Here is a 26,230-nt window from a genome sequence, read left to right as displayed (position 1 = left end):
AGCAATCAAGCAAAACCTGGATTTCCTCCCCACTAACCTTTTTGCCAAAACCTCGTCAGTTCGTGCCTATTAAAGCGTTAATTGGGGGTATACTGCCTATCATTAGGAGGTAGGTCTTATGTTTCCCTGGGTGAGAGCTGGGAGAGTTGACAGACAATGGTGTTAGGACTCACAGGAACAGGAGCTTCCTCTGCTAAACCACTGCAGCGTGTCTGTTGCTCCTGTTGCTGCTAATGAGAAAGGTGCCAGGCGGAGCACTGGGAGTCTGGGAGTTCCTCAGCTGTCACATGGGATGGCACTAGACTTAATACAGTGTGAGAACACTAAGCCTATAGCCGCTTCTAACCAAGTGGAGTAAGCGACTCAATCATTTACAGCCTCAATCCAAGCCAACATACCCACCATCAGCCGTGCAGGAACCTTTAGAGTGACAACGGAACGGTTTTCTTCTTAGGCCAGGCGAGAAAAAATAAGGAGGATTTATTTTTCTCATTTTTCTGTTTGAGGATGAAGGTAACATGTTGTGAAAAGTCTAAATAAACCTGAGGAGATTTTTTTATTATTATTTTGCACATCAAGAGGAAAGTCTAAAAATATTCCAACTTTATTCACAAAATAAAAAACTTCCTCTGATTTAGTTGGACTTTGTTGTTGACATTTTGACTTTATCCTGGAGGAAGGACATAAGGGAAAGGACAGACATTTTATTTCCCTTACCAGGCCCTCATACTTTTCATTTAGCTTATCGTGGCTAACATTAGCTGATGCTAACGTTAGGTACATATTGTCATGTAAAAGACAAAGTCTGTATAAATTGGTCAAAGTTCAAGGTTTCATGCTCGTCGGACAAGCGCTGGGAAGACGGATGAATGGACCGGGCCCTAAGAAAGCCGATGTAGAACAGGGGAAATTAATCATAGCAGCTGGGACACAGCCAACATAAAACCAGGCCATCGTAAATAAACAAGAGCCAGTGGCACAACTGCAGTGAGATACCCAGGAAGGAGTTTCCCCTCTTTATAGGTCCCCAAGCATGGGAGCCTCTGGAGAACTGAATTAGTTTTGGTGTGTGTGTAGTGAATAAGAAAACTGTCTCTGTGGAAAGACTCATGTCCCAAGGCTTGTTCTCTCCTCTACATGGGAAATAAATGATCTTCCATATGTAACTCAGAGGAGAATGTTACAGTCAATGACAAAGTGTTGTGTAAATCTAATGTTGTTTTCTCCACAAGAATTCTCTCCTGAATATCGTCAGCCTCACGAGGACTGGTTTCACCTTGGCCTACAAAAGATGGGGGCGTGGATTATTATCTCTGTCTCTCAGTCCATCTCTGACACATATATGTTGTATTTCCTCTCCTCTGGATAAAAATATCTCCTTCCCTTCATCTTTTCATCTTTTCATCCTTTTTGTAGGCCACCAACAAGAGTTGGCCAGTAGTCAGTCCCTCCCAGGGGCAAAATTTAGATTTCAAAAGTTTTTCACACACCCGAGGTAGAACAAAACACGACCATGTTCAATCCCAATTTCATTAATGTCTCCTTCATTAAATGAACCTTCATAACTGAGAGAAACTACTGCTGCTCTGTCAACGTAATAACATATACAGTATATAATACCCTACTGACTATAGAATACATGTAGCCCCTACTCTCTTTTTTAATAACATGCTAAAATGGTTAAAAAATAATAAAGGTGATATAAACCACACCAGTGACATATTTTGCAGATATAGACATTGAAACTATAATAAAAGGTGTCGGCTTTGGGACCTCATCCATCCACCCATCCCTTCATTATCTGTACTGTTAATCCTTCTCAGGGTTGTGGGGGGGCTGAAGCAATTATATGACCTCATGTTGGATATGATTATATTATGTTAATAAGTTAACAGAACATCACAGGGCAATAAACCCAGGCAGTTTTAACCCTTGTGTGGTGTTCATGTTTTTGTCGCTCAGCCAATGTTTGCGGCTCTGGTGGACCCACTGCATTATTGGGTCTTTCAATCAATACAGCTTTAACAATTTATGTAAAAATACTTTACAGATGTTTTATTGATCCTAATAACAAGCAATATAGACAGCATATATGGTTAATATTGGTCATTTACCCCTGTTAAATCACATTTATGAATAAAAGTGCTTTTCGTTTTTTGTGATAAAATGCAATTAAAAAAGAAAAATCAAGTACAATCAAGATATAGGTGGAAAAAACAAATATCAGTATTGATGTTTATTTCTTGGAACTCAATTATAAATTGAACACACTCTGGCAGTCTACACAACATGAGCAACACTTGCAAGTTCCATGCATACGATGAGGCAGCACCACAGGCAGCCCAGATCTGGATTCCGTATTTTGCGGGTTTAGACAATATGTACTGCCTGAAGGGGCAGCGACCCCTAAATGGCATCAGCTGCTCATCAACAGTGACATTAGGCCCTGGGTTGTAAAATAGGGTGAGGCGGGGCACCCACTTGTCCCATACTGTCCTGATGGCAGCTTGTCTTTCTGCCGCCGAGCTGGTCTGTCGTCTCTGTTATCAAAGCAGATAATCCTGGAAATAATTCTGTGGGTCCCCTGTGGATTTGAAAACTCCAGCAAGGATAAGAACCCCAAAGTATGCAAATAAATGGGTTTGGTCCATCTCATTCCACCTCTCTCCAAAAACACGCTGTCCCTCCAAATTAGTGAAATCCAGAATGATTTTCTGGATGGAATCCAGGATGAAAAGTTCAAAAGAAGACTTGATGTCCTGCACATGAGTGACCGCTATCCATCTCGGCACTGGTTGCATCCTTAATACATTGGTAGCCATGCGGGGTGGCTCATTCCATGGGCAAAAAGACCATTCAATTTTATAATTTTTTGACATCCATATTTCTCCACTTGCTGGCTGCTGACGGGCGGGTCCTGGGGCTGGCTGCGGACGGGCTTTTCTGACAGCTGGCTGATGGTCATTCTCATCCTCTTCTTCAAACTCACTGTCAGACTCTGAATTGACAGAAATATGATCTTCATATTCTGAAAACTCTTCCTCTTCATTGTCTTCCAAAGCTTGTCTCTATTCAAAAATCATTTCTAAGGCCCTCTGAGCAGAGAATCTTTTTGCCATCTTCGTGGATTGTGATAAGGAGCCACACGGTCAAAGCTATGTATTTGTTGTATTCCGCCCCCAATTTGCAGCTGGGATAGTGTGAGAGAAAATATAGAATGTTTCCCGCAAGACAGAGAGTAAAATGTGCAGGAATAAGGGAGCAGAAGTGCTTGAAATGTACAGTTTCCACACTTTTCTTACCTCTGGGTCCAGTGGACCCGAACACCACATATGTAATATAAATGTGTAGGGGGGGTGTACGGTGTACAGTCACTGAAAATATGTTCTTTTATATGTTCATCACAGAAAATGAGCCAAGGCCAATGAGTCTCAGGTTGGAAAAATTATTAATCGCATCATTTTTCTTTTAGCAAACATTGAAAACGGGTCCCACAGACCCAAACACCACACAAGGGTTTTAATGCTCTGTCTCTCTCTCTTCTCTCTTCTCTTGCTTGCTTGCGGCGAACAAGGGTAAACAAAAACCATGTGATTGGAAAATGAAATCAAACATTCTATTATTGATAGCCATTATCAAAGGTAAACTCAGTATAGATAGATGGGGCCGACAGTATCCCATGCTTGTGAATCACAGCAGTTTGCAAAGCAGCCATCACACACAGACGTAGGTGAACTGCACCAGGGCGTTCCCAGGTTTTGTTGTTCAGCAACAATCGTCCATCTGAATGACTCCGTCACAGGAAGATCAGGAATAGGCTACTGTTACTATATGTGGCTAGTTATCGAGCTAAATTAAAGGGAAGCAAGCAATATAAAAGACCCTGTTAGTACCCTGTAGAATTAATGTTAGTGAATTTGGAGTTAATCATTTGGACTGACTGTGCTTGTTTGAAATAATATCTAAAAAAAGCAATCAAAGTCATTATTTCCTGTTTCATTTTGAAACTTCTCTCCTCGTGAGTCTGTCTTTGTCTGGTTTCCATCCTTCGTTGATTACCTTCCCCCGCCTTCATATGTTTAACCTGTATCTTGTTAACTTTGTGTATTTAGTCGCTGTGTGTTTAATCTGCATTTGGGTCCTCATCCGTTCCGAGACATAACAAAATCATGCTGCTAGTCACTCTCAGTTTTGGTGTCAATATACTACAAAGATATTTATCACACTTGCAAGACAGGGCCATAATCTTGCACATGGCTGCTATTAACATCTGGTTATTTGTGTGACTCAATCCACTGTGAGTCTATGAATAAGTCTGTAATTACGTTGATGTCATTATGGCCATGTCTGGAGCCCAGCTCAACCTTTTTCTGAGACAGTTTTTTATTTGCAGCCTCCTTTATCTCAGAGTTTCAGTGGTTTGATGAAATTAGCGTTTCTTGACATTAAACAATCCAGAAAAGAAAAAAGGTAAGGACAAGCAAGGTGGTTTGAGAGAGAGCATCATGTGCAGAGACAGGTTTCAACCAGAGCAAATAGGCCAGTGGGAGAATTGCAGGGTTTCCCGGTGGAACTTGACCTCATAACCATAGTCATAGAGGAGCAGCCTTCATTAGCGATCTTTTTATAGCATCTCAATCCTATTACCTCACTGCTCTTCCATGGCTACAATCACCATGGCTTCAAGTTTGGAATATGTTAGCAGCATGTATTCTAACAAGAAGTGAACCTAAATTGGTTGTTTTTGCAAATGCGGTGTATTATTTACTTTGTGTAAATATTTTCCTTCAATGTCATAATTTTCCACTCTTGACAGGGCTGCTCTCTTGTGTCTTGTGATGCCCTCGTCATCTCCACCCGCTCCTCCCTCCCTCTCCGGTTCCAGCACTCTGCTCTTGAAGTGTTTGGTTCAAATAGATTTCCACCCGAGCAGGAGGAGAGGAGCACGGAGGGGAGAAAAACACATAGGGTCATTATTCATGTCTGCCGTGACGCTATGGAAACAGTGTCCTCCTGCTCTGATTGGTCATAGATAAGGTTGCCTCTTTAGCCATCACTTTTACTCCTGGGAGTGGACTCCAACTTATTAGGCCGTTGCCAAGGCCCACGCTGTCAGACACCTCCTATTGCCCTATTTCTACCTCTGTTCCTTCATTTCCTCTGGGCGGTTTGTAGGGAAACCCTGCATCATGTGCTCTGTTTGTTTAAACAAATGACTATGTGTTTTAGATCCATGATCAAAAGAACTCACACTGATATAATTAATTTCAGTCTCTTATTTTTTTTTATCACATGGGTGTCTTCTGAATGTTTCGTGCCTACACTACAGTGTTGTTTAAGGCTCAGCTGCACTTAGTTTTAGAAGCAAGTATTTATTTAAACTGTTCTATGATTTCTTCCCTCATATAACATCCAAACCTCATTTGTGTGGGCTGTTCCCAAACATGCTGTGTTCCAGCTATAGCCTCCTACTCATCCTCTAAATTGCGCTGTTTGGTCGTGTGTCAGGATTGTTTGGATTCATTCAGGGTGAATATAACAAGTGCTAACTATTAGTTTGTTGAGTAAACAATACTCCACTGTAATGTATGTCCCCACAGTCCCAATCAGACTTCTGTTATTCTGCAATTCCATCCATCCATCCTTTCACCCATCCATCCTTCAAGTCGGTATGCTGTTGCAGCAGACTAAGCAGGGTGCTCCTTTCCCCAGCAACGATTTCCAGCTCTTCTTGGGGGATCCCAAGGCGTCCCCAGGCCAGATGGGACATATAGTCCCTTCAGAGAGCTTTGGGTCTACCCCAGGGCTCCCATAGTTCGGTGTGCCTAGAAAACCTCCAATGGAAGGCGCCCAGGAGGCATCCTAATCAGATGTCCAAAACGACTCCATTGGCTCCTCTGGACATGAAAGAGCAGCAGCTATACTCTGAGTTCCCACTGGATGTCTAAGGCGGAGCCTAGTCCCCTACAGACCAAGCTTATTTTGACCACTTCTGTTGTATTCTTTCAGTCACTAACCAAAGTTGACAATAGGTGAGGATCGGACCGTAGATCAGCTGGTAAATTGAAAGCTTTGACTTCTGGCTCAGCTGCTTCTTCACGACAATGGTCCGGTAAAACCCCTACATTACAAACCAATCCGCCTGTCCATCTCTCCCTCCATCTCACAAAACCCTGAGATACTTGAACTCCTTCACCTCCTTGGTCTGCCATTATATATATATAGTGTATGTTTCATGAGAGGCGGAGCAGCCCAGAGGGATGCTGATGCAGACAAATGCTTTCAGACATGCACAGAAACCTTGACATTTTTTACATTACACGGAGGACCTCTATGTCTGTACGCAAATGTCAGAGTCAGGACTGGACATTAAACATATTTTATTTACCCTTCCAGCTTCATGGTACAAATGATTGTCTGATTAAGGCCAATTTTCAAACAGATAAAGCAGAGCTATTTCCAATCCATTCACATGCAATTGAGACTTTAAATATCCCAGCATACTTCAGATTTCAAAACCAATAATATTTCACCCAACATCAGCTACGATGGCAGAATCTGATATTTTCCGCCTAGGCTACCATTCTGCATTTACATATGCAAATAAAACGCTTATTTCTTTTAGGTTCCTGGGGGAAAAGCACAATCTCTTTTCACTGCCTCAAGATAGCATTGCACCAACAATGTGCCTTACCACACCTCATTTAGAACCAACAATTCCATGGATACTCAGATGGGCACAAATGCATTTGCTATTTAGGCAACGCGAGGCGTTGGATCCCAGAAAAAGGGCCCAGAGTCTCACCTCTAACAGAGGACAACAGTCGAGCTATCAGTTCATCTCAAACTAAACCCTATAAACATTAAATCATTCTGGTTATGGTCACAAGTATCTCTCATCTGAATTGTACATGGCTACAGAGCGGAGAGCAGTGCAACATTTCCTCTGGTCTCTCTTATTGTGGTTTACAGATACTTATTCTGATCAAACAAGCTCATAAAGAATATATGCAGTGATTTCTTGTTGACACTATACACAAGGGTTCAGGAGGAAAGCTGTCATAAAATGCTAAAAGAGATGTAGTCTGCCTTGTTGGCAAGATTGGTGGAGTGTGGGTGGGGATGTGTGTGTTTGTGTGAGTGTGTGTGTGCTTTCTGACAGTTCTCTGTACTGTGTAATGTAAATCAAGTGCCATCTGGTTCTGTGCCTAAAGCATGTGACTGGTGCATGTTCATTTTTATGTCACATACTTTCACTTTAGAGGGATGCAAGGGACATGCAATGATGCCCCCCCCCCCCCCCCCCCCCCCACCCCCTAAATCTAAAGGGCGGAATTTGTGTAAAATATTGTGATTAATACTGTAAAGATTAAGTTTTTTAAACCTTCTTCATGATCACAGCCCTGAGGCCTGTTCACCTTGGTGGAAAGCATTGATTGGTTGATCCTGAGCAAGGTCGGCGCTGTGTGAAAATAGAGGGCTGGCTAATTATCTGAGCAACTTCATACTAATTTTAGTGCACTAAGAGTATTGAGAAGCAAATTTGAGGGTTCTTTCTGTGATCATAGCTCCTGTAGTGCCACCATGAGGCTGGATCTTTGGCTGTTAAACTATTGAAGTGCCATAGATTTCTGAATGACTTTTGGTGATCGCCTCGCTTTTCCTTCAGCACAACCATGAGGTCCATAGCTGTGGTTTGTGCATGGCCCCCTCAGGATGAATTGTAATAAGTTTGGTGATCATCTGCTTTTTCATCTCGTGCCATCATAGGGTCAAAATGTCATCCCGTCAACACGATGACAATAAAACTAATGACTTATCATCCTCAGTTGTGCCATTTGTTCATTACTAACAAATGTTAACATGCCATCATAGCAAACATTATAACTACAGATAATCAGCATGTAAGTATTGTGCAGGATAAGCACAACAATAACTGTTGCTGTGAAAATGTCATACGCAGACATCCTGACTCCAATCGGGTAAAGATCTCTAATAAGTGTGATTAGGTTTTTCCTTTTTTTCTATTAAATAGATTAGATTTTGTGAGCTTTTGTTTTTGTTTATTGGTTGCTAAACATTATTCTCCACTGAAGGACGCTCAGTCATGGGGATAAGCCCGATAAGTGAGTCATGAATAAATAAGTGGTCAAAGTCAATCCAATCCATTAGCTCTCAGCCAATCACACACTTCGTCAGGCATTTATCGAAGTTTTGTTTTGACTGTAAGGTTATTGGAATTCACTTACTGTCTGCACTTTCATGCTGTAATCAAAACCCTTATAAGTACACTGTATTTGTTTTATTTTCTATAGTCTGATTTGGACTAGAAATGTTTGCTAAAGTTCATATCTGATGTATGATATTAAACTGATATACTGGGTGTACTTGTCTTTCAGATCCTGGCCATCATCTCCATCCTCTTCATTGTGCTATCAACCATTGCCTTGTCTCTGAACACCCTTCCTGAGCTGCAGGACACCGACGAGTTTGGCCAGTCAACAGACAACCCACAACTGGCCCATGTGGAAGCTGTGTGTATTGCCTGGTTTACCATGGAGTACCTGCTTCGCTTCCTCTCCTCCCCCAACAAGTGGAAGTTCTTTAAAGGTCCCCTAAATGTCATTGACCTTCTGGCCATCCTGCCATACTATGTCACCATTTTCCTAACAGAATCCAACAAGAGTGTGCTGCAATTTCAGAACGTCCGCCGCGTGGTCCAGATTTTTCGGATCATGCGTATCCTTCGTATTCTGAAGTTGGCGCGTCACTCCACAGGCCTTCAGTCTCTGGGCTTTACCCTGAAGAGGAGTTACAATGAGCTGGGCCTCCTTATCCTCTTCCTGGCAATGGGTATCATGATCTTCTCCAGTTTGGTGTTTTTCGCTGAAAAGGACGAAGAGGATACAAAGTTTAAAAGCATTCCAGCTTCTTTCTGGTGGGCTACTATTACTATGACCACAGTAGGCTATGGAGATATATACCCCAAAACTCTCCTGGGAAAGATTGTGGGGGGGTTGTGCTGCATAGCTGGAGTGCTGGTGATTGCCCTGCCCATTCCCATTATTGTAAATAATTTCTCTGAATTCTATAAGGAGCAAAAGAGGCAGGAAAAGGCAGTTAAACGGAGAGAAGCCCTCGATAGGGCAAAGAGAAACGGCAGCATTGTCTCCATGAACTTAAAAGAGGCATTTGCTCGTAGTGCTGAACTGATGGATGTGGTTGTAGAGAAAAGTGAGAGGCCTCATGACAACCATCTCTCTCCAAGTCGCTGGAAATGGACGGCTAAGAGGGCTACATCAGAGACAAGCTCAAACCGTTCCTTTAATGCCCAGGAGTTAGGTTCTCCAGAAAAGGGAGATGACAGTCCCCAGAGGCTAAATGTGCAGAAACTAGAGGAGATGTACAACCAGATGGCAAAGACACAGTCACAACCCAACCTCAATGCCAAAGACAGAGGCAGTAGAGTCAACAAACAGAGAGATGAGATAGAGCTGGGGGCCATACAAGATCACAGGCCACCAGTGTTAGGAACCAGAGAGGGAGTAGGGGACATGAAAAGCTTGTCTAGCATTGACAGCTACATCAGTTGTGCAACAGACTTCCAAGAGAATCCACGTTTCCTCCATAGTCCAGCAATGGACCTTGGTCTTCAGGAAGGTAACCGACTCTCCCACAGTCCGGCGACAGCGTTGTCCCACCGTTCCAGTGCAAAAACAGGTCAGCAGACCTCTAGGGAGTGTCAGCCCATGCTAGCTCCTGTGTCTGTCACAAAGCCCTCATACTCAGATAATGCAAGGAAATTCTTCTTTTCTGGAAAGTCGAAAAGTCTTATCCCTAAAGGAGGCTGCCGCAGTGATGGGGAGTCAGGCATGTCCCCGCTCTCAGACAGCTCAGTCCTGTCAGACCACTCTCTGTTAAGTCCTGAAGTTTCTATCTACACCACTGCCAGCAGCAGGACCCCACCGAAGTCCCCAGAGAGCACTACCCTGGCTCCAACTGTCTTCACCTTCCACGACTCCTCCATCAGCAAGTACATTGACGCCGACACAGACGATGACGAGCACCTGCGCGACATGTCTGACGCAAGTCCCTCAGAATGTCTGTTGTCAGGAACGAGCCCAAAACGCAGCATCAACATCAATTACCAGAGGGGAACCAACCATTTAGAGGCAGCCCAGAAAATGCTGGGCCAAAATTGCTTGTTCCCCCTTGACGGGATTCGTGGGGTGGCTCATGAGAATCACGTAGGACATGAAATGGCACATAGACCAAAGGTTGAGAGAGGGCGTCAAAATACTTTGGATAAAAGCCTCTGAGGTACAAGGGGAACAGAAACAAATGGGAAGCTCGGGCCAGAGTGTTTGTGATAAACACGGTAGACAACGGAATGAGAAGAAAAAAGGGTCTCACTGAAACATTTCACAAATTACCTGAGCATGCTGCTGGGCAATGAGCTCCAAGTGAACATGTGTGGTGAATACTCTGGGAGAATAAACATTTCTAAATTGGAGAATGTCACTGCCCCTCCTTCAGTTCATTCCTCTTAGCGGTATTCCACACCCACAATACAAAGGAGCACTCCTGGGTAGCCAACAGGCCTGGTCAGAGATCCCTGTGGAATCAAGGGTAGTCAGAGAAATCTAGTTTTGTGGTTGATACTGGTGTAACCCAATTGAATGATGTGGTTTTAGCTGCAGGGGTTTATCTCTATATATTCTCTAGGAAAAAACAATCCCAGCTGCCCACTGTCCCATTACAGAGTCCAAGTTCATTCTGTAGTCTTGAAGATACAAAAGAGGACCTAGAAGCCTTTAAGCTACTTACTTGTGCCCTCCATTCCCAAACCTGGCCTTAGTCATTTACATTTGTAGGGGTGTGTTTGTCTTGGGCTTGTATGTCTGTGTGTGCATGTGTGTGAGTGTGAAGGCTGACGGGTGATGTAATGCAAATTCATGTATCCACACTCTTGAGATTGTCTTATCTGATTTATTTTTATATACAGTAGATAAGAGAGAGGTCCTTATAGAAATATGTGATTTGCTAGTCTGCTGTGTCAAAATCAAATGTGAGGAGTTAACCTCTGAAAGGTTGAATGTCTGCAGTTATCAGAGGCTTCAGCCCATCCATTATCATGAGCTCTCGGTCTTGAACAGTATTTTGCTGTCCCCAATGTTATCATGTCATAGTAAGATTGGATGATACTTTCGAATCTCCATCTGTGAATATTTTTCTTTGCACCCTATTATCACTTTTAAGGGCGATAGTGGTGGACCAAGATTTTTTTGACATAAAAATAAGAGTCATAGGTTATAATCTTGACTGCAGCATAAGGCTCACATTTATGGAGCATGCATGCAGTCAATCAGTCAACGTACAAAAACGTAATACGTGGAAAGAATTATTTATGAGAAAGTCCTCTAATGTTTTTAGTTTCAAGCTTATTGACATGTTTAGGTTTCTGTAACAGATGTTCAGCATGCGTTGGCCTTCCTTTGACCAATATGAAAGCAGCCAAAGAGATCACACAGATTCTTGAGAGCAGGGGTCAAAATACACTCACTGAATACACACAAGCAGGTTAACTTTAATATATATCAGCTGTTATGCCTGAACTGAGGAAACTCATGCATGAGCACAAACTCACACCCACAGCAGCTCCACGCAGTTACGGAAGACGATATTCAGAATACATAGATACACTTAGTTTCCATGGCGACCGCAGCGGTCCTCAAAGGCTGGCAGCAGTTTGTTTACTGGACATGAAAAGGTTTTATTGCATGTAACGTATATTCGCACATACATATATAGCCTACAAGAACACACAGACATGCTTAACCTGAACATGTAGTAACACGTGAGCAGAGCCACTACTCACTGTACACATTCATGAGTGTAAATGCAACATTATGATGTGAGGACCTTGTACATTGTAACGCTTGTCTTGAATCTTCGTAGCATCCCATAAATTATTATAATTCCACGCAATATAAATGAGTTTTAGATTCTTGACGGTTAGAAACCCACAATGCATTTCTCTTTTATATTTTATATCGTCACATAGCAAAGAGAAACAGTCTTATATCAAATGTGACTGTCGCTCGCTGCAGTTTAAATTAAAGAATGACCAAGGGATGAACGTGTTTAATCTCCAAATGAAGAGCATATATTATCACAGAAATTAAGACGTTATTTTTGCAGAAAGGCGGCACAGGAGCATGAAATACAAATATGACAATGAAAACACAAAATGACAGTTCATGTGCTGATACTATCTTGAGCATTTAAATTAAATAATAGCTACTATTTGCTTTTACATCTAATAATATCATGCTAACACGAGCACAGTTAATCACAGTTTCTCTGATGTTGACGAGCTGAACGGAGAAGAACCTCACTGCCAACTGAACAGCTCCTCAAACAAACCTGAGCAAACAGTAAAATCTCTCTTAGCCACTTCCTGACACAAATACAAGACAGTAAGAGATAGCACTGAAGAAGCCATTGCACTTTCAAACACGGAGGTGTCAGCTGATATTTGTTCAGAGAGTCAACGGGAAGTGGTTGACATGTTCTTTTTGTTGTGGTTAAAGGTTTAATCACAAACCCTGATTTCATTTCCTGTTTTAATCACAGTTGAACCATTTCATATTGCTCTCCATAGTGAGAGGAGCTGGGGTGTGAAAGGAATAGCAATGACTGCGAGAGGCAAAGGGAACCGTGTGCGTGTGCGTGTGTGTGTGTCGTAACTAGACCCGTGTGGCTGCCACTTAATGGAAAAGAATAAGAAGAATGTGTTTCTGATATGAATGCATGCATGTTCGGGGAATCCTGCTTTTGTTTTCTTCATATGTGCAGTTTCGACTGTAACATGCAGCAGCAACCAATTTTATTACCAAGAGAACTGTAATCATGTGAGAAATTAGGATTCATTTGACACGTTAATCTATTCATTTACAGCTGTGAGCAGGGGGATGGGAGGTGCGTCACATGCATCTTACTTAGCAACCAATCACATACTTGAACAACTAAGGGTGGATGGTTTGAAAAATCTATTATATGCAGCATCATGTTGCCAGCTTTTCTTTGTATTCTGGTGAAATTACAAAGTATTGTACACAAAATAAAGTCAGCATTTAGAAGCCAAGTTAACACAAAAAAAAACAATAATCCTCAAAAGGATTTTAAAACATAAACTAGAAGAAAGAAGTTTCCCAAAATTTAATTATGTGATTTTCAAATTGATAAAATATATATTGTATAACAATTGACTTCAGGTATTTTACATTTTCCAGATGATGAAAAAAATGATCAAAAAAACATCCGGTCATATGTATTTAAAAAGGTACTTTCCTAAATAAATATGTATAATTCTTGATACTATATTGTGAGGTTGGAGTGGCATGGTTTTTCTTTTAAGACATCAGTCTCAAGCAGAGAAACATTTGGTTCATAGGTTAGTTTCTGATAGACATTTTATTGCACATTAATGTTTTAGCTCGTGAAAAGTCAAGGCCAATGTATGCAAAACATTTCAAATCTGTTACATGGAAACAATTTAGGTGATTTAGATGTTGAAACAAATTTCAGTCGGACATGTCATTAACTCTAATGGAGACAACATTCAGATCACATTTCCCGTCCTGAGGGATCATGTGAGCTTCTGTCCCATATTTTGGGGTTTTCTATATTACGGTAGTCAGGGACCAAGTATCTCTCAAAAATGATGACAATCAATAGTTCATGAAGAGGCAGCGTGCACTACCTTAAAGACCTGAGATTAATTACAGGCACGTGTGCATCCGTGTGCATACATACACACCAAGTATTGAAATCCTGACACTAGTATTGATAATCCTAAGCTTTTAGTGTGAAAAATCATTGCGCATGACGTTGTAATTTGATACCAGACTGTGATACTGTGACATGATACCACCATTATACAAAGCAAAGCAATTATTTTTTACAAGTCATCATTTTTTTTCTTTTTATTTGGGCACTTTACTCTCCTCCATGTCCAAGGGAGCCATTCAAATTTACAAAATCTAGTCGTGTAAAAGAGCTTTTAATTTCACTGCGATCCCTGCGGAGGAATCCTGACACGAATCAAAGGACTAAACCATCATGTTTTATGAAGAAACACAATCAAGTCACCGGTCTTTTTTCTTGTTTGTTGATACTAACGAAGATGAAGAGCACAGATTTCCATTACAAGACTCCCGACTGTATAGTAAAATGCATTTAGCAGAATTCTAAAATAGAATTTGGTTGTCGCGCTAGCTGCTTTAAATGTGAAGAGTTTCATTTTTGTTAGAACCCCATAGGGCCCTTTTCAGGGACACGTGGTCATTTCCAAAACCCAGTGAGAACCACTGCTTTAGCAAGTAGCCTAAGTCCACACACTCTGAATCGAACACTGTATTACAGGGTTGGGGTCGATTCAAGATGCCTTGATTATGTAAAAAACACATATTACACATGACGCTATTACAGGAACCAGTATTACAGCATGAGACAAATTAAACCTGGTACAAGTCAAAAACATAAACTATATTTTTTCTACATTTTAAGCTCTCAGTGGAATTGACCCCAACCTTGCCTAAGCCATCAGTCTTTGTAAAGTACACTGTTTCCAGGGAATTGAAAAAAGATATTTGAATGACCTTAGTCAGCTCTTATACAATGTTGTTTGTAGGTCCCGAGGCTGTCTGTTTTGTAAAACAAAAAAAGAGAACATTTTTACCTGTTGACTTTCTATGCTGTTGTTTCTGTATAAATGTTCTATTGTTCAGTGCATGTTGTAACTTTGGCGTTGTGACTGGTTGTGATTCACTCAGAGCCAGAGCCTTGTCTTGTAAAAGAAAAAAAACATGTCTCAATGTCCCAAGATATTTCTATTTCTTAAGAACGACGCAACGTTTCCCTTTGATGACTCAAGACTAAATAAATCAGATCACTTTACATTTTGATTAGGAGTTGTTGACTTTCATTTCACTGCTTATTCACTGTTCTGGAACTGCAAACCAAAGTAGACAGGAACGTGTATCATTAAAGCTTCTGTGGAGTCACGTGTAAAAGATTTGTTGAATTCTCACCAAGAAATGGGAAAATTCCACCAACTTTAATGAAAAGTGAACACGTCGTCGCACTGATCTGGAGTCACAGGTTGTATGTGATCATTCTCACTGAAGAGGAACCACGCTTTACTAGAATAGATTCACAGACCAGTGTTTGTAAAGCTACCGAGAGATTTGTAATCACACTGGCAGACTGTGTCTAAGTGGATATCTTCAGAGGGATTGGGGTGGGGGGGGGGGGGGGGGGGGGGGACAAGAAGGAAGGAGGAGGTCAGATGAAGAGGAAGCTGTGGGCTGTTGGGCAGGAGCAGACCTCCAGCCTCCCCACGCGTCTCCACACTCCCTTGCACCGAGGGTTTCCCACCGCCTGCCACTGGAGAGACTGTCTCCTGCATGGGAGAGGAGAGGGAGGAGGAAGTCAGAAGTTCCCTGTAAATCCAAGTGATAAACAATGTTCCCCTCTAGTGGTAGCTCTAACTGTTAGCCATCAGATCTGTGGGATATGGTGCCGAATAGATCAGTGGTAATGATGGGATGAAAAAAACACACTGCATACACCATGGCACAGAATCTGAGAATACACACAGGTAGCTGTTCAATGTGCCCCACTTTTTAGATGCCAGGGGCAAAGTCAGAGCATAACTGCTTTTTAAAAAAGATTAACACAGTGCAAACATTTAGTGAGATACAACCATGTTTCCCCCCCCCCCCCCAACAATTAAATTACACACAATAATACAACTGTTATCTTGTGCCTTTTTGCATTTGCTTTGTTTGGTAAATGTGGTTGGTAGGATTATTCTAATCCTAATTAATATTTATAATTAGGAATATCCCTAAAAGAAGAGTTTGATATTTTGAGAAATTCATTTTTGCTTTTTTTATTTTTGTGCCAAGAGCAGAGCGATAAGTCTGCGTATGAAGCTACAACCAGCAGCCGCTAAGTTTAGCAAAAACACCGGGAGTACAGCGAGCCGGGCTTCAAGGCATAAATTATAAATCTCTTCGCCGAGTAGAGCCATCGTGTTGAGTTCACTTCAAACACTGGCTAGTTCTCTGTTTATTAAAGTAAGCATTCACACTACTGTTCTTGTTTCTGTTGGTTTCATGATCCTTTAATAAGCTTTAGTGTGTTTTCACATACCAGTAATAACAAGTGTACCTGATTTATATATTTCTCTATACTGCTTTTAGTTGGTAACTGGAGTTGATGCCACTGCTCCATATAGGGTGAAACTGGATGGTCGCCTTCATTTTATTAGTGTTATGAAGTTACGTGGTTTCTTCACATGCAGTGGGATCCAATGATGCCCATTCAAATGAGCAGGACAGTGGTCCCATAAGCCAAATGAACTTCAAGCTAATTTCATGCATGAATAAACTCTCGGCTGAGCATAAAAACAAACACGTTATCTGTTGTGCTCATTAATGTTTCCTGAACAACACAAGTTTACATTGTGAGGCTGATTTTAAAACAAGCAGTGACTTGTTCATCCATCCATTATCTAAACTGCTGAGGGTTGTGGAGGGGGGGGGGGGGGGGGGGGGGGGCTGCAGCCAATCAGCTGAAGTTGAGCGAGGAGGCGGGGTTCACACCCTGGACAGGTCGCCAGTGTATCACATGAACTGTGGGAGGAAGCTGGAGGACGCAGAGAAAACCCACACAGACACAGGGGGGAACATGCAAAGTCCACACACCACCACCACAACAACCAGCCAGCGGATTTGAACCCAGAACCTTCTTGCTATGAGTGGTGGTGTCCCCATGGTGCAATATTCTTACAATTTTATTTTGATCCCACTTCATTATGAATCATGTTCTCCGTTCTTTACATTCTTACCTGTCGTCGACGTTTTCCTCACCGTCTCCAGCACAGTGTTGCTGTCCATCAGCGAGAGCAGGCGGCTGGCACCTCACACACACATGGTGGCCCTGCCTGAGGTGCTGCATCCACTGGGTGTGTGGGCCCAGACTCTCCTGGCATCCTTTAGTCAGAGAGGTCAACTGAAACTGGACACAGTACCTATTGTAAACACACACACACACACACACACACACACACACACACACACACACACACACACACACACACACACACACACACACACACACACACACACACACACACACACACACACACACACACACACACACACACACAGCCGAATACATATGAGAGAGCATATCAAAAACAAATAGACTGTAATTTCGCATTTCCCTGATCTGGCAGAACGCTTTACCCGATAATGTCGCCACTGCCGAGGAGGTCTCTTTTCTTCCTGGTGTTGCCATAGCCACCTGTGGTTATAAGAGCTGGAACTGCAGAGGGAGCATCCATCATGAGGCCATTACACGAAACCATATGTCGCAAGAAGGGTCTCATACATTTAAAATTAAATGTGCATGTGTTGGGTAAATGCTCAGAACAAATAGGATTCGGGAATGTGTCATATTTGCATGACAGAAGCTGGAAATCTTCACTTGGGATTTGGCATCTTATTGAGTATAATGATCCATTTTCATTAAATGATAAGTAACGGCAGATGTGGGATTATCATAACTTAACATTCATTAAGTCTAAATGTCTTCTATCTAACACTGTGTGACAACAAAGCAGAAACAGAAAAGCTTTTCTGTGATTCTATCGCTGACTATTTCCCTTAAAAGACCAAAACTGTGTCGCGTAACTTAAATGAGTCATATGTGTAATAATCTTTCTTCTAATCAGTTATTTATATGTGAATAGTGAAAGGCTAATTTAATGTCGAGCCTGACAGATTTATCGGTTGGCGTCTTTCGGAGACGTATCTGCATTTATTTTTATCGATATGCACCAACACTAAAAACGTTACTTTACAGAATAAACAGTGCATAAAATCTGCATTTATATTTGGCAGTAAGTGTTTTCTTTATATTTATAGTTATTTATGATAAAGTTTAAAGTGTAAAATATCAAGCTTCAGCTAAATTCCTTTGTCAAAAAGGATTTGATAATGACATCTTATGAATCAGTGCCAAAACGTTTTTAAATATAAATACGTTAAATGATAAGTTGGTGCTGGTAATCGCATTGGCCCCAAACAAATCCATATGAGTAGGGCTCTAATGTATTGTGTTGTTTGGTATATTTAATTTTCCAGAAGGTGTCACGTTAATAACTTCTTTTATTGACATTGTTGGAGTTTAAGTAATTATAATTGTCAGAGCAATTAATTAAGTAAACCTGGTATAACCACTCCACATAATGGCCATGTTGCACAACACTGTGTTTAAAGTCAGTCACATAAAACATCTTAAAATATCACACACTTTGCCAATTACACATGTGATTCAGAGGGACATCTCACCTCTATAGGATAATAACTAAATAAAGTCACATGACAATATCATAATAGATAATCCTATGATGGCCATGCATGAGAAAATGGTACATGAGTGAAGGAATCTCACCCAGTGAGCTGTGACAGTTCCCTCGGTTCGACCAGTACTCTGCACAGCCAGCGTGCTCCTCCAGATGGGGACAGGGTTTCCCTGCATTGAGCGGCTCCTGCACGATGACCCTGCTCCGCCTGCGAACTGTGGCCCTGCACGGCTCAGCACAGCCGGACCACTGCGTCCACTCACTCACCACACAGGACACCGCTGAGGGGAAAGAGCTCTCTGTTCATAGTATGTGACGGCACTATATCACCACAGGATGAGTTTCATGTTCATTCAGGGATCATCTATAAATTCCCATTTGAAAAGAAGATATAACTGCATTGTTTTTAACAGCTTCCATCTCATGTGACTCACTGACTCCAAACCAAATCAGTTGTTACTGCTGCCATAGACAAATAGGACACACCTCGAAACAGACTCTAAACTAATGGTTACATGGATGATACTGAGAAAAATATGATTTTTTAAAAATACGTGAAGCATGAAAATCCAATCAGCACAGGAGTGTCCTGTTTATTTAGAATAATAATATAAGATCAGCATTGGTTTGAAGCCAGTGGTTCACGTGACATGGATTATAAATAGCCCTAAAATCCAATAAGAAGAGGTGTGTCTATTGAAAAGTAGGATATGTAAAAACATTAAATACATATTAATACATATTAGAATAACTAAAATCCCATAAAAAGACATTTGGTTTGCAGCAAGTGCGTCACACGACATTGAAGCTATTAAGAAGGGTATGATTTAAAAAAATTAAAAAAAAGGAATATTCATATATAAGATCAAACACACTGAAATGTGTAACCAATAAAAGATCATGTCTGACGTGATTCGGGTTCAGTGGGTCACGTGAACTTCACCCACGTGTTTTACCAACTATTTCAAATCAGTGTGTTGTTATAGTGATTAGTTTGTATCTGTCCATGTGTTTGTCCACTATCTAAAAGTCCCTAAGACACTTACCGGGACAGGCGGCCTCATAGTCGTGGCAGCAGTCCCGGGTGGAGACGCAGGCCTGGTCGCAGTAGCAGGGCCCGTAGGAGCGGTCGGCCCTCCAGCCCTCACTGGTGCAGGACGGGTCCCGGCCGGAGCAGCACAGGCCCGCGGCCCGGCAGTCCGCCCGGCCCGGAGCGGCACGGAACACTAACACACCGAGACAAAGCAACGTGATGGAGCCGCTGCTCCTCCTCCAACAACCTGAACCTGGCATCACGACCCCCACCTGCTGCAGCCACAGCCCCACTGAGCCTCTCAGTCTGAGGTTATCCACCCCCTGCAGAGATGACCCCTGATGCTGTGGAATGGTGATCTGTGGTCAGCAGCACTGGAACATACAGGGGACTCGAACACTGATCAGTCAGATGGAAGTTATGCATGTGTCAACTCTGCATCTCTTAAAGGAACAGCTCCCCCAAAGCGAGTACTCAAACAGGTGGGCCACCAAGCTGAGGTCAGTGGGACTGTGTGAGACCAACACAGGTCATTATTAGTTATGACCAACACGAGAGGAAATTATTATATACATCATAATATCAATAATTCCCAGTCAATCACAAGCACCTAAATGTGGGACTACACCACAAAGTCACTCAGGTTTAACTTCATTTAACGGAGCAATACTCAATTTCTTCAAAACCTTATTATGTATGTGCAGCCCTATTTACATTGTATATACATTCTAATATTTTATTGATTATTCTTATCTTAAACCCTTTCTATAGGAGTTTATAGTACATTTGTAACCTCTGCAGTGAAGCTTTGCTCAAGAATCATGAAATAAAACTGGTAAGAGAATCTCTTCCCACAGATAATTTTTGCTATATTTTGCTCTGCATTCAGAAGATATTAATCCTCATCTTCTAAATACACGGTGTGGTTCTGTAGCCACAATGAAGAGAGGGAATGGGAAATGAAACAATGACCAAAGTACACATAAGTATAGTGCTGCGTGGAAGAAACACACAAAGATAGACACAGACCCACAGTGAGTTGTATTTTTTCGGGAGGGCTTTTCGTTTAGGAGACTTTCAGCGGGGGGGGGGGGGAAACGTCCCTTAGAGTGAGTGGAAAGGAAGAGAAAGTTCAAATGGAAAGGTCTAAAGTTCCTTGCGGCGTTTTGTTAGAAAACGAGTGGTGTGTTTGCTCAGGTCGCCTCCTTCCACAGTCTCTCCTCCCTGGCCTCAACATGTGAAAGGGCTGGATTAATGAAACTCCTATGGCTGAGCTTATTCATGCAAAAAGAAAAACAGAGTGGACAGTGTCGGCCTGCACTCACACTCAGTTTCCCAGTAGCTTGCTTCTGTGTGTGTAGAGAGAGAGAGAAGTTAGTGAGCGGACGAGTGGAGCTGAATGATTCATTTTACAGCTCAAAACACCACTAGTCCCAGTTTACGTGCAAGAAAACACACATCTAGACAGAATAAAGATATAGACCCATCAGTAGTGGTTCCCATTTACAGCTCCAGTAAACAGACAGTCAGAACACACAAGGGTCCATGTAGACACCACTTATAATAAATTCCTCATCCTGCAAAATCTGTAGAGCCAGAAAAACTTAATAAAACAATAATAGCCTGGATTTCTAATGCAGCTCTCACAACACAGTTACAGTTTTCCAATCAAGAAGGAGGGACAATTCTATTAGCGGTGGCAGCGGTCCTAATGCAATTTAAACACATTTAAACCTGTTGTTTTTTTAATCCAATGTAGGTATATAGATAAATGTTGTTTATCATGTTTCACAAGTTCAACTGATTTAATTAACCCAGTAGACAAATAGCTCAGGGTGGAACGGCTTCCCATTTAATTAAAGCCTTTTATTAATGGTCTTTCTTACAGAGAAACTGTCCAGAAAAAACAGTCAGACACAGCTCCACACTGGATCTGCACCATTTGATCTGTACGTCACTGTTCGGATGTCAAACTAGATTTAAGGCCTTTGCTTTGATGCAATCTTTGCGGCTGTCGTTGAAGTATTCAAACCTACCTCATTCTTACAGCCTTGACCGATTTGTCGATAAATCAGTTTTTTTTAAGATTTTGGGAACTACACGTCTTATGAAATACATATTATTGTTGCACTCACAACAAAGATGCATCAGGGACAGAACTGACACTCATGATAAATGTCTCCTGAGGCATACTGTGAAAAACACTGGCTGCCCCGGAAAGCAGGAACAACCTCTGAACTACTTTAAAAAACATATACAGAATATATAATAAACGGGTCAAACCGTGTTGCTCTGCCGAACACGGCTCATATGTGCACACTGGGAGCAAACAAGGCCGTCTGTGTTCACTTAGAAAACAAGAACGTGATACACAACAAGCAGCCCCTTCTTGGGACTTAACAATGCAGAGGTTTACAGTTCATATGCATAATCTCCTTATGTTCTCATTTTAAATGATTCTCAGTGCAGCAGGGAACTCGAACGGGACCGAACCTTATCCCTGAACGGTGTCACTTCACTGAGCACCCAATTTAATTTAGCTTGAGCTCACTGCACAGATAGAACCACGGGCCACTGTAATGTCCTTTTGTCCAGGAAGAGTTTACAGGGTTGTGTTTGAACTTTACTGGTGACGTTTTAACACCAACTTTCTTCTTACTTTTCTAATTTGGTAGCAAAAATAGTAGTTGTAGCTGGTTTAAAAATGATTCTGATCAAACAACAATTCATGATCAGATGAAATCCACTTACCACTTACTTACATTAGCCACCATTCCTTTATGGTTTTACACAAACTGGGTACATAGAGGTATGAAGCCTGATTAGGGGGAACGATTTGAACTGGTACATACGACAGGTTCACGTGTCCAGTAAGTTCGAGGTGTCAACACGGCAAAGTTCCTAACAAAGACGCTCAAACTTCAAGAATCTGCGACTCACTGTAATGCCGTCTGGCACGTTATTTTCCCGTGCAGGGTGAAAACGCATACGTTCACAGCTTACAACAAAAGTGGTTCTATTTGGAGCTCAAGGTATTTCCTCTAATCCAGGGAGGAGAGTGTTTATATAAACCGAGGTTGGAGGCTGAGGGTCACAGGAGGAGAGCAGCACCAGCTCGGCTGTCGGCATCACACAACCTAACATTGAGAGGCAGGAGGACACAGGTGTGAAGCCTAACTCATTTTATACACAGACATCTTGCACTCAGGAGCATCAGCGGTAGATTAGATCAAAATGATTTTTCTAATGGACCTCCAGATGATGCTGCTGGATGTGATTTACTTCATCCTGCGTAACTCTGTGCGGGTGGTCCTGCGCCCACGCACCAAGCCTGTGGATGGTGAGCTGGTGCTGATCACTGGTGCAGGAGGCGGCCTGGGTCGCCTCTTCGCTCAGGAATTCACCAAGCACGGGGCAGAGGTGGTGCTGTGGGACATCAACAGCAGCTCCAATGAGCAGACAGCCAAGCTGGTGCATGAGATGGGGGGCATGGCGCACACCTACACGGTGGATGTGACCAAGCGGGAGGATGTGTACCGCAAAGCAGACCTCGTGAGGAAGGACCTGGGCCGAGATGTTACCATACTGGTGAACAATGCTGGAGTGGTGGCAGGGGAGCGCATGTTGGACTGTCCCGATGAGCTGATTGAGAAGACCATGAAAGTCAACTGTCACGCCCTCTTCTGGGTGAGATCTCTCATGTCAGTGTGGTGATGCATGATGAAGAGAAGGCTTGAAAACTGATTTGAATGTAGCTCACACTAATTATTGTCAAATTACTATATATTTTTAGTCCATAATATGTAGATTATCTGCAGTGTCAAGAACATTTTATCCTCAAAGGAAAAACAAATTCTGTTCACATCTGGGCAAATAAAATCAGAACTGACAGTTATCGACCGTTCCAAGTGCTACAAGTCACATTCACACACATTCACCCAACACTTTCTGTGTCACACATACACTGTCAGCACAGCCATCAGGGGCACTTGAAGGTTCAGCATCTTGCCCAAGGACACTTTGTAATGCAGACAAGAGGAGCCAGACCCGGTCGTCCACTAACCCATCTGGTTAGCAGGTCGTCCACTAACCCATCTGGTTAGCAGGTCGTCCACTAACCCATCTGGTTAGTGGACGACCTGCTCCACCTCCTGAGCCACAGCCACCCAGTAAAAAACAGTTTAGCCAGGGCTGGTATGGACTCATTTTCTAAGTCCAACACGGACAATGATTCAGCACTGATTTAAGTTGTTTTCCATCATCAGCCCAACAGAGCAGGATATTGTGTTCAGCTTTACCCCCTTCAACCTATACATACTATAGGGTTCCCATAGAAAGCCTCTTAATATGAAGCTGCTCATGCAACATAATCTTCCCTCACATTGACCAATATTTAAGTCTCTGCAAGTCATATGAACACTGTTGCCTCATACTGCAACGTGTGTGTGTGTATGTGTGTGTGTCTCAGACAGTGAAGGCCTTCCTCCCCCAGATGAAGGCCCAGAATCACGGTCACATCGTCACCATCGCCAGCGTCCTCGGCCTCTTCAGCACATCTTGTGTCGAGGTAAACCGGTGTGGTGGGGAAAACAAATCACTGCATCACTAGGATATGACAGATTTACTGGGACACTCACTTGTAACCAAGTCAAACGCACATCATGCAAACAGAAAAATAATGTGTTATTTTTGATTTTGGACAGGATTACTGTGCCAGTAAGTTTGCTGCAGTGGGTTTTCACGAGTCTCTGGCCCATGAGCTCCTGGCAGAGGAGGTTGAAGGAGTGAAGACTACACTTGTGTGTCCCTATATTGTGGACACGGGCATGTTTGAAGGCTGCAAGATACGGTACGTCCACAAAATTATCATGTTTGTCCATTCTCCTTTACTTACACCTGCCATTTCTTATCGTTTTTGATTGCTAACAAATGTTTTGAATGGACTGACTTACAAACCGGGTTAAGTAAAGTAGGCTTTTGTATCTGACTGTAAACTCACAACCAATATCCATCAATATTCGTGTTACTACATTTCCTATTGGTAAGTATTGTAAAGTTGTTCTATTTGCAACAACACATTTAACTGAAAGTAAATGTATGGAATCTATCATGGATTTTAGTCTGAAAAGATGACACATTATAGTTATTATAATACTATAATAAGACTACATATAATAGTAATTTAAATCAAAAAATTCTGCTGATATTTTAAGCTAAATTACTTCAATATGCAAATTAACTGCCTCCAAGTGCAGAATCAGTACAGTAGTTGATAGCTGAATCAAGTGGCCGTCCATCACACTGGCAAACTATGTTTAGATGTATTTGCTGTCACGAAATCCCACACTGACTCATCAAAGTTCCTTGGTGCCGCTGTTAGGGAGGAAGTGGAACTGGTGCTCCCCCCTCTGGAGCCCCAGTACTGCGTGGAGCAGGCCATGAACGCCATCTTGATAGACCAACCAATGGTGTGCATCCCCCGCCTCACCTACCTCCCCTTCCTCTCCAGAGCGTAAGTGCAAAGACACAGCTTCACAAAAATACGTCTTCTTCTTCTTCAGGGGGAATTTCTCAATGTGTGCGTTTCACTTCTAATCAGCCCATTGCACGTGCTCTTTTTCAGGTTGTTGCCGTGGGAATCCAATGTTGTTGTGTATCGCTTCATGGGCTCCGACAAGTGCATGTACCCCTTCATCGAGACCAAGAAACAGGCGTCTAATGGCTGCATTAAGGTTGCATAGTAACCTTAAAATTAAGATGAACTATTATTTGAAAGGGTTTATAGAGGGTTTATTATATATAAGTGAAAAATGTTACAGCCAGGATTCAATCACAACTTGAGCACAGTCAAAACGACTCTCAAACCGAAGTGACTTTAGATTTTGTACTAGACGACAACTCTGCCAAGTTGTCATCAGTACGAAACAATTTCTGTTAAGACAAAGTTTAAAGTCCCTTCAAAACGGTGATTAAATCCTGGACTGATCAACATGGGAACCGTCTTGAATATCTGTTATTAAATGATTATTGTTCTGTGTTACGTTTACATTAAATAAAATTAATAAAAACCACTGATACAAACACACAATCAGACCAGAGCCAGGGATTTGTGTGTGTTGCACTGTGTACTTTTCAAACTGCACAAGATATGCAAATGAGCCAAACGCAGGGCGCTGGAAGTGAACTGGAAAAAGAAAACATCCTGGGCCTGCTTGTGGATTATGCCTGTGTCAGTGCACATGTGCAGTATGTTTACGAGACTGTGCTCACAAAACATGGTTAATCTCCAAAGACAGCAGCGATCCGGTAAAACATAATCACTGCCTAGAAAGGCTCTCATGCAAAAGGAAGGAGGTATGACTAATGAGTCATCCCCTGCAGCATCATGTTTAGATCTGCTGCTGTTTACAATTTCTCCGGTCAAGGTACTAATGTCACAAACTGAGCTTTTTTGAGACTCGTAAATAAAAATGAAAAAAACATTTCTGGGAACAAGATTTATTATTATTTATTGATGTCTCGATTTTAGCTTCATATCAAAAGCAAATCACTGAATACTTCATTATGAAAACTAGAGTACTCAGTAGAGTGCATACCTCCACCAAGGCCCATGCAACAGTCCCCTTTAATGCAATTAGGCTGCACCGAAATTCACACACTCATAGATATGAGTCCTCTCAACATGCCTGATTTGTTTTTCATCAAGAGCCATGAATTATTCCCCCGGGAAAATGTGCGATAGATTTTCACACAATGAC

General features: G+C 42.1%; 3 protein-coding genes across 3 annotated transcripts in view; 2 read left to right on the top strand and 1 right to left on the bottom strand.

Annotated features, from left to right (window-relative positions):
* The window catches only part of kcnb1 (potassium voltage-gated channel, Shab-related subfamily, member 1), a 31,556-nt gene extending 18,392 nt beyond the window's left edge, over nucleotides 1–13,164 (top strand). Inside the window, exon 3 of the mRNA XM_034586333.1 lies at nucleotides 8,400–13,164. Coding sequence (XP_034442224.1) covers nucleotides 8,400–10,319 — 1,920 coding nt within the window. The 3' untranslated portion in view covers nucleotides 10,320–13,164. The remainder of the gene's footprint in view (nucleotides 1–8,399) is intronic.
* A 2,007-nt stretch (nucleotides 13,165–15,171) lies between these two features.
* On the bottom strand, nucleotides 15,172–20,150 carry si:dkey-7k24.5 (somatomedin-B and thrombospondin type-1 domain-containing protein). The gene is made up of 5 exons (XM_034586377.1): nucleotides 19,486–20,150; nucleotides 18,529–18,720; nucleotides 17,319–17,397; nucleotides 16,919–17,101; nucleotides 15,172–15,466 (listed from the first exon to the last, which is right to left on the bottom strand). The coding sequence occupies exons 1-5, from the start codon at nucleotides 19,730–19,732 to the stop codon at nucleotides 15,349–15,351; spliced, it is 819 nt and encodes a 272-aa protein (XP_034442268.1). The 5' UTR covers nucleotides 19,733–20,150; the 3' UTR covers nucleotides 15,172–15,348.
* A 2,421-nt stretch (nucleotides 20,151–22,571) lies between these two features.
* LOC117761970 (retinol dehydrogenase 10-A) lies at nucleotides 22,572–25,560 on the top strand. Its single transcript, XM_034586374.1, has 5 exons — nucleotides 22,572–23,159; nucleotides 23,941–24,039; nucleotides 24,176–24,321; nucleotides 24,853–24,984; nucleotides 25,096–25,560. Exons 1-5 carry the CDS (start codon nucleotides 22,707–22,709, stop codon nucleotides 25,211–25,213), a joined length of 948 nt encoding a protein of 315 aa, XP_034442265.1. The 5' UTR covers nucleotides 22,572–22,706; the 3' UTR covers nucleotides 25,214–25,560.
* The last annotated feature ends 670 nt before the right edge of the window (nucleotides 25,561–26,230 follow it).

The sequence above is a fragment of the Hippoglossus hippoglossus genome, chromosome 5 (genome assembly GCF_009819705.1).
Source record: "Hippoglossus hippoglossus isolate fHipHip1 chromosome 5, fHipHip1.pri, whole genome shotgun sequence".
NCBI classification, from domain to species: Eukaryota; Metazoa; Chordata; class Actinopteri; order Pleuronectiformes; family Pleuronectidae; genus Hippoglossus; species Hippoglossus hippoglossus.
This window is presented reverse-complemented; position numbering and strand designations above follow the sequence as displayed.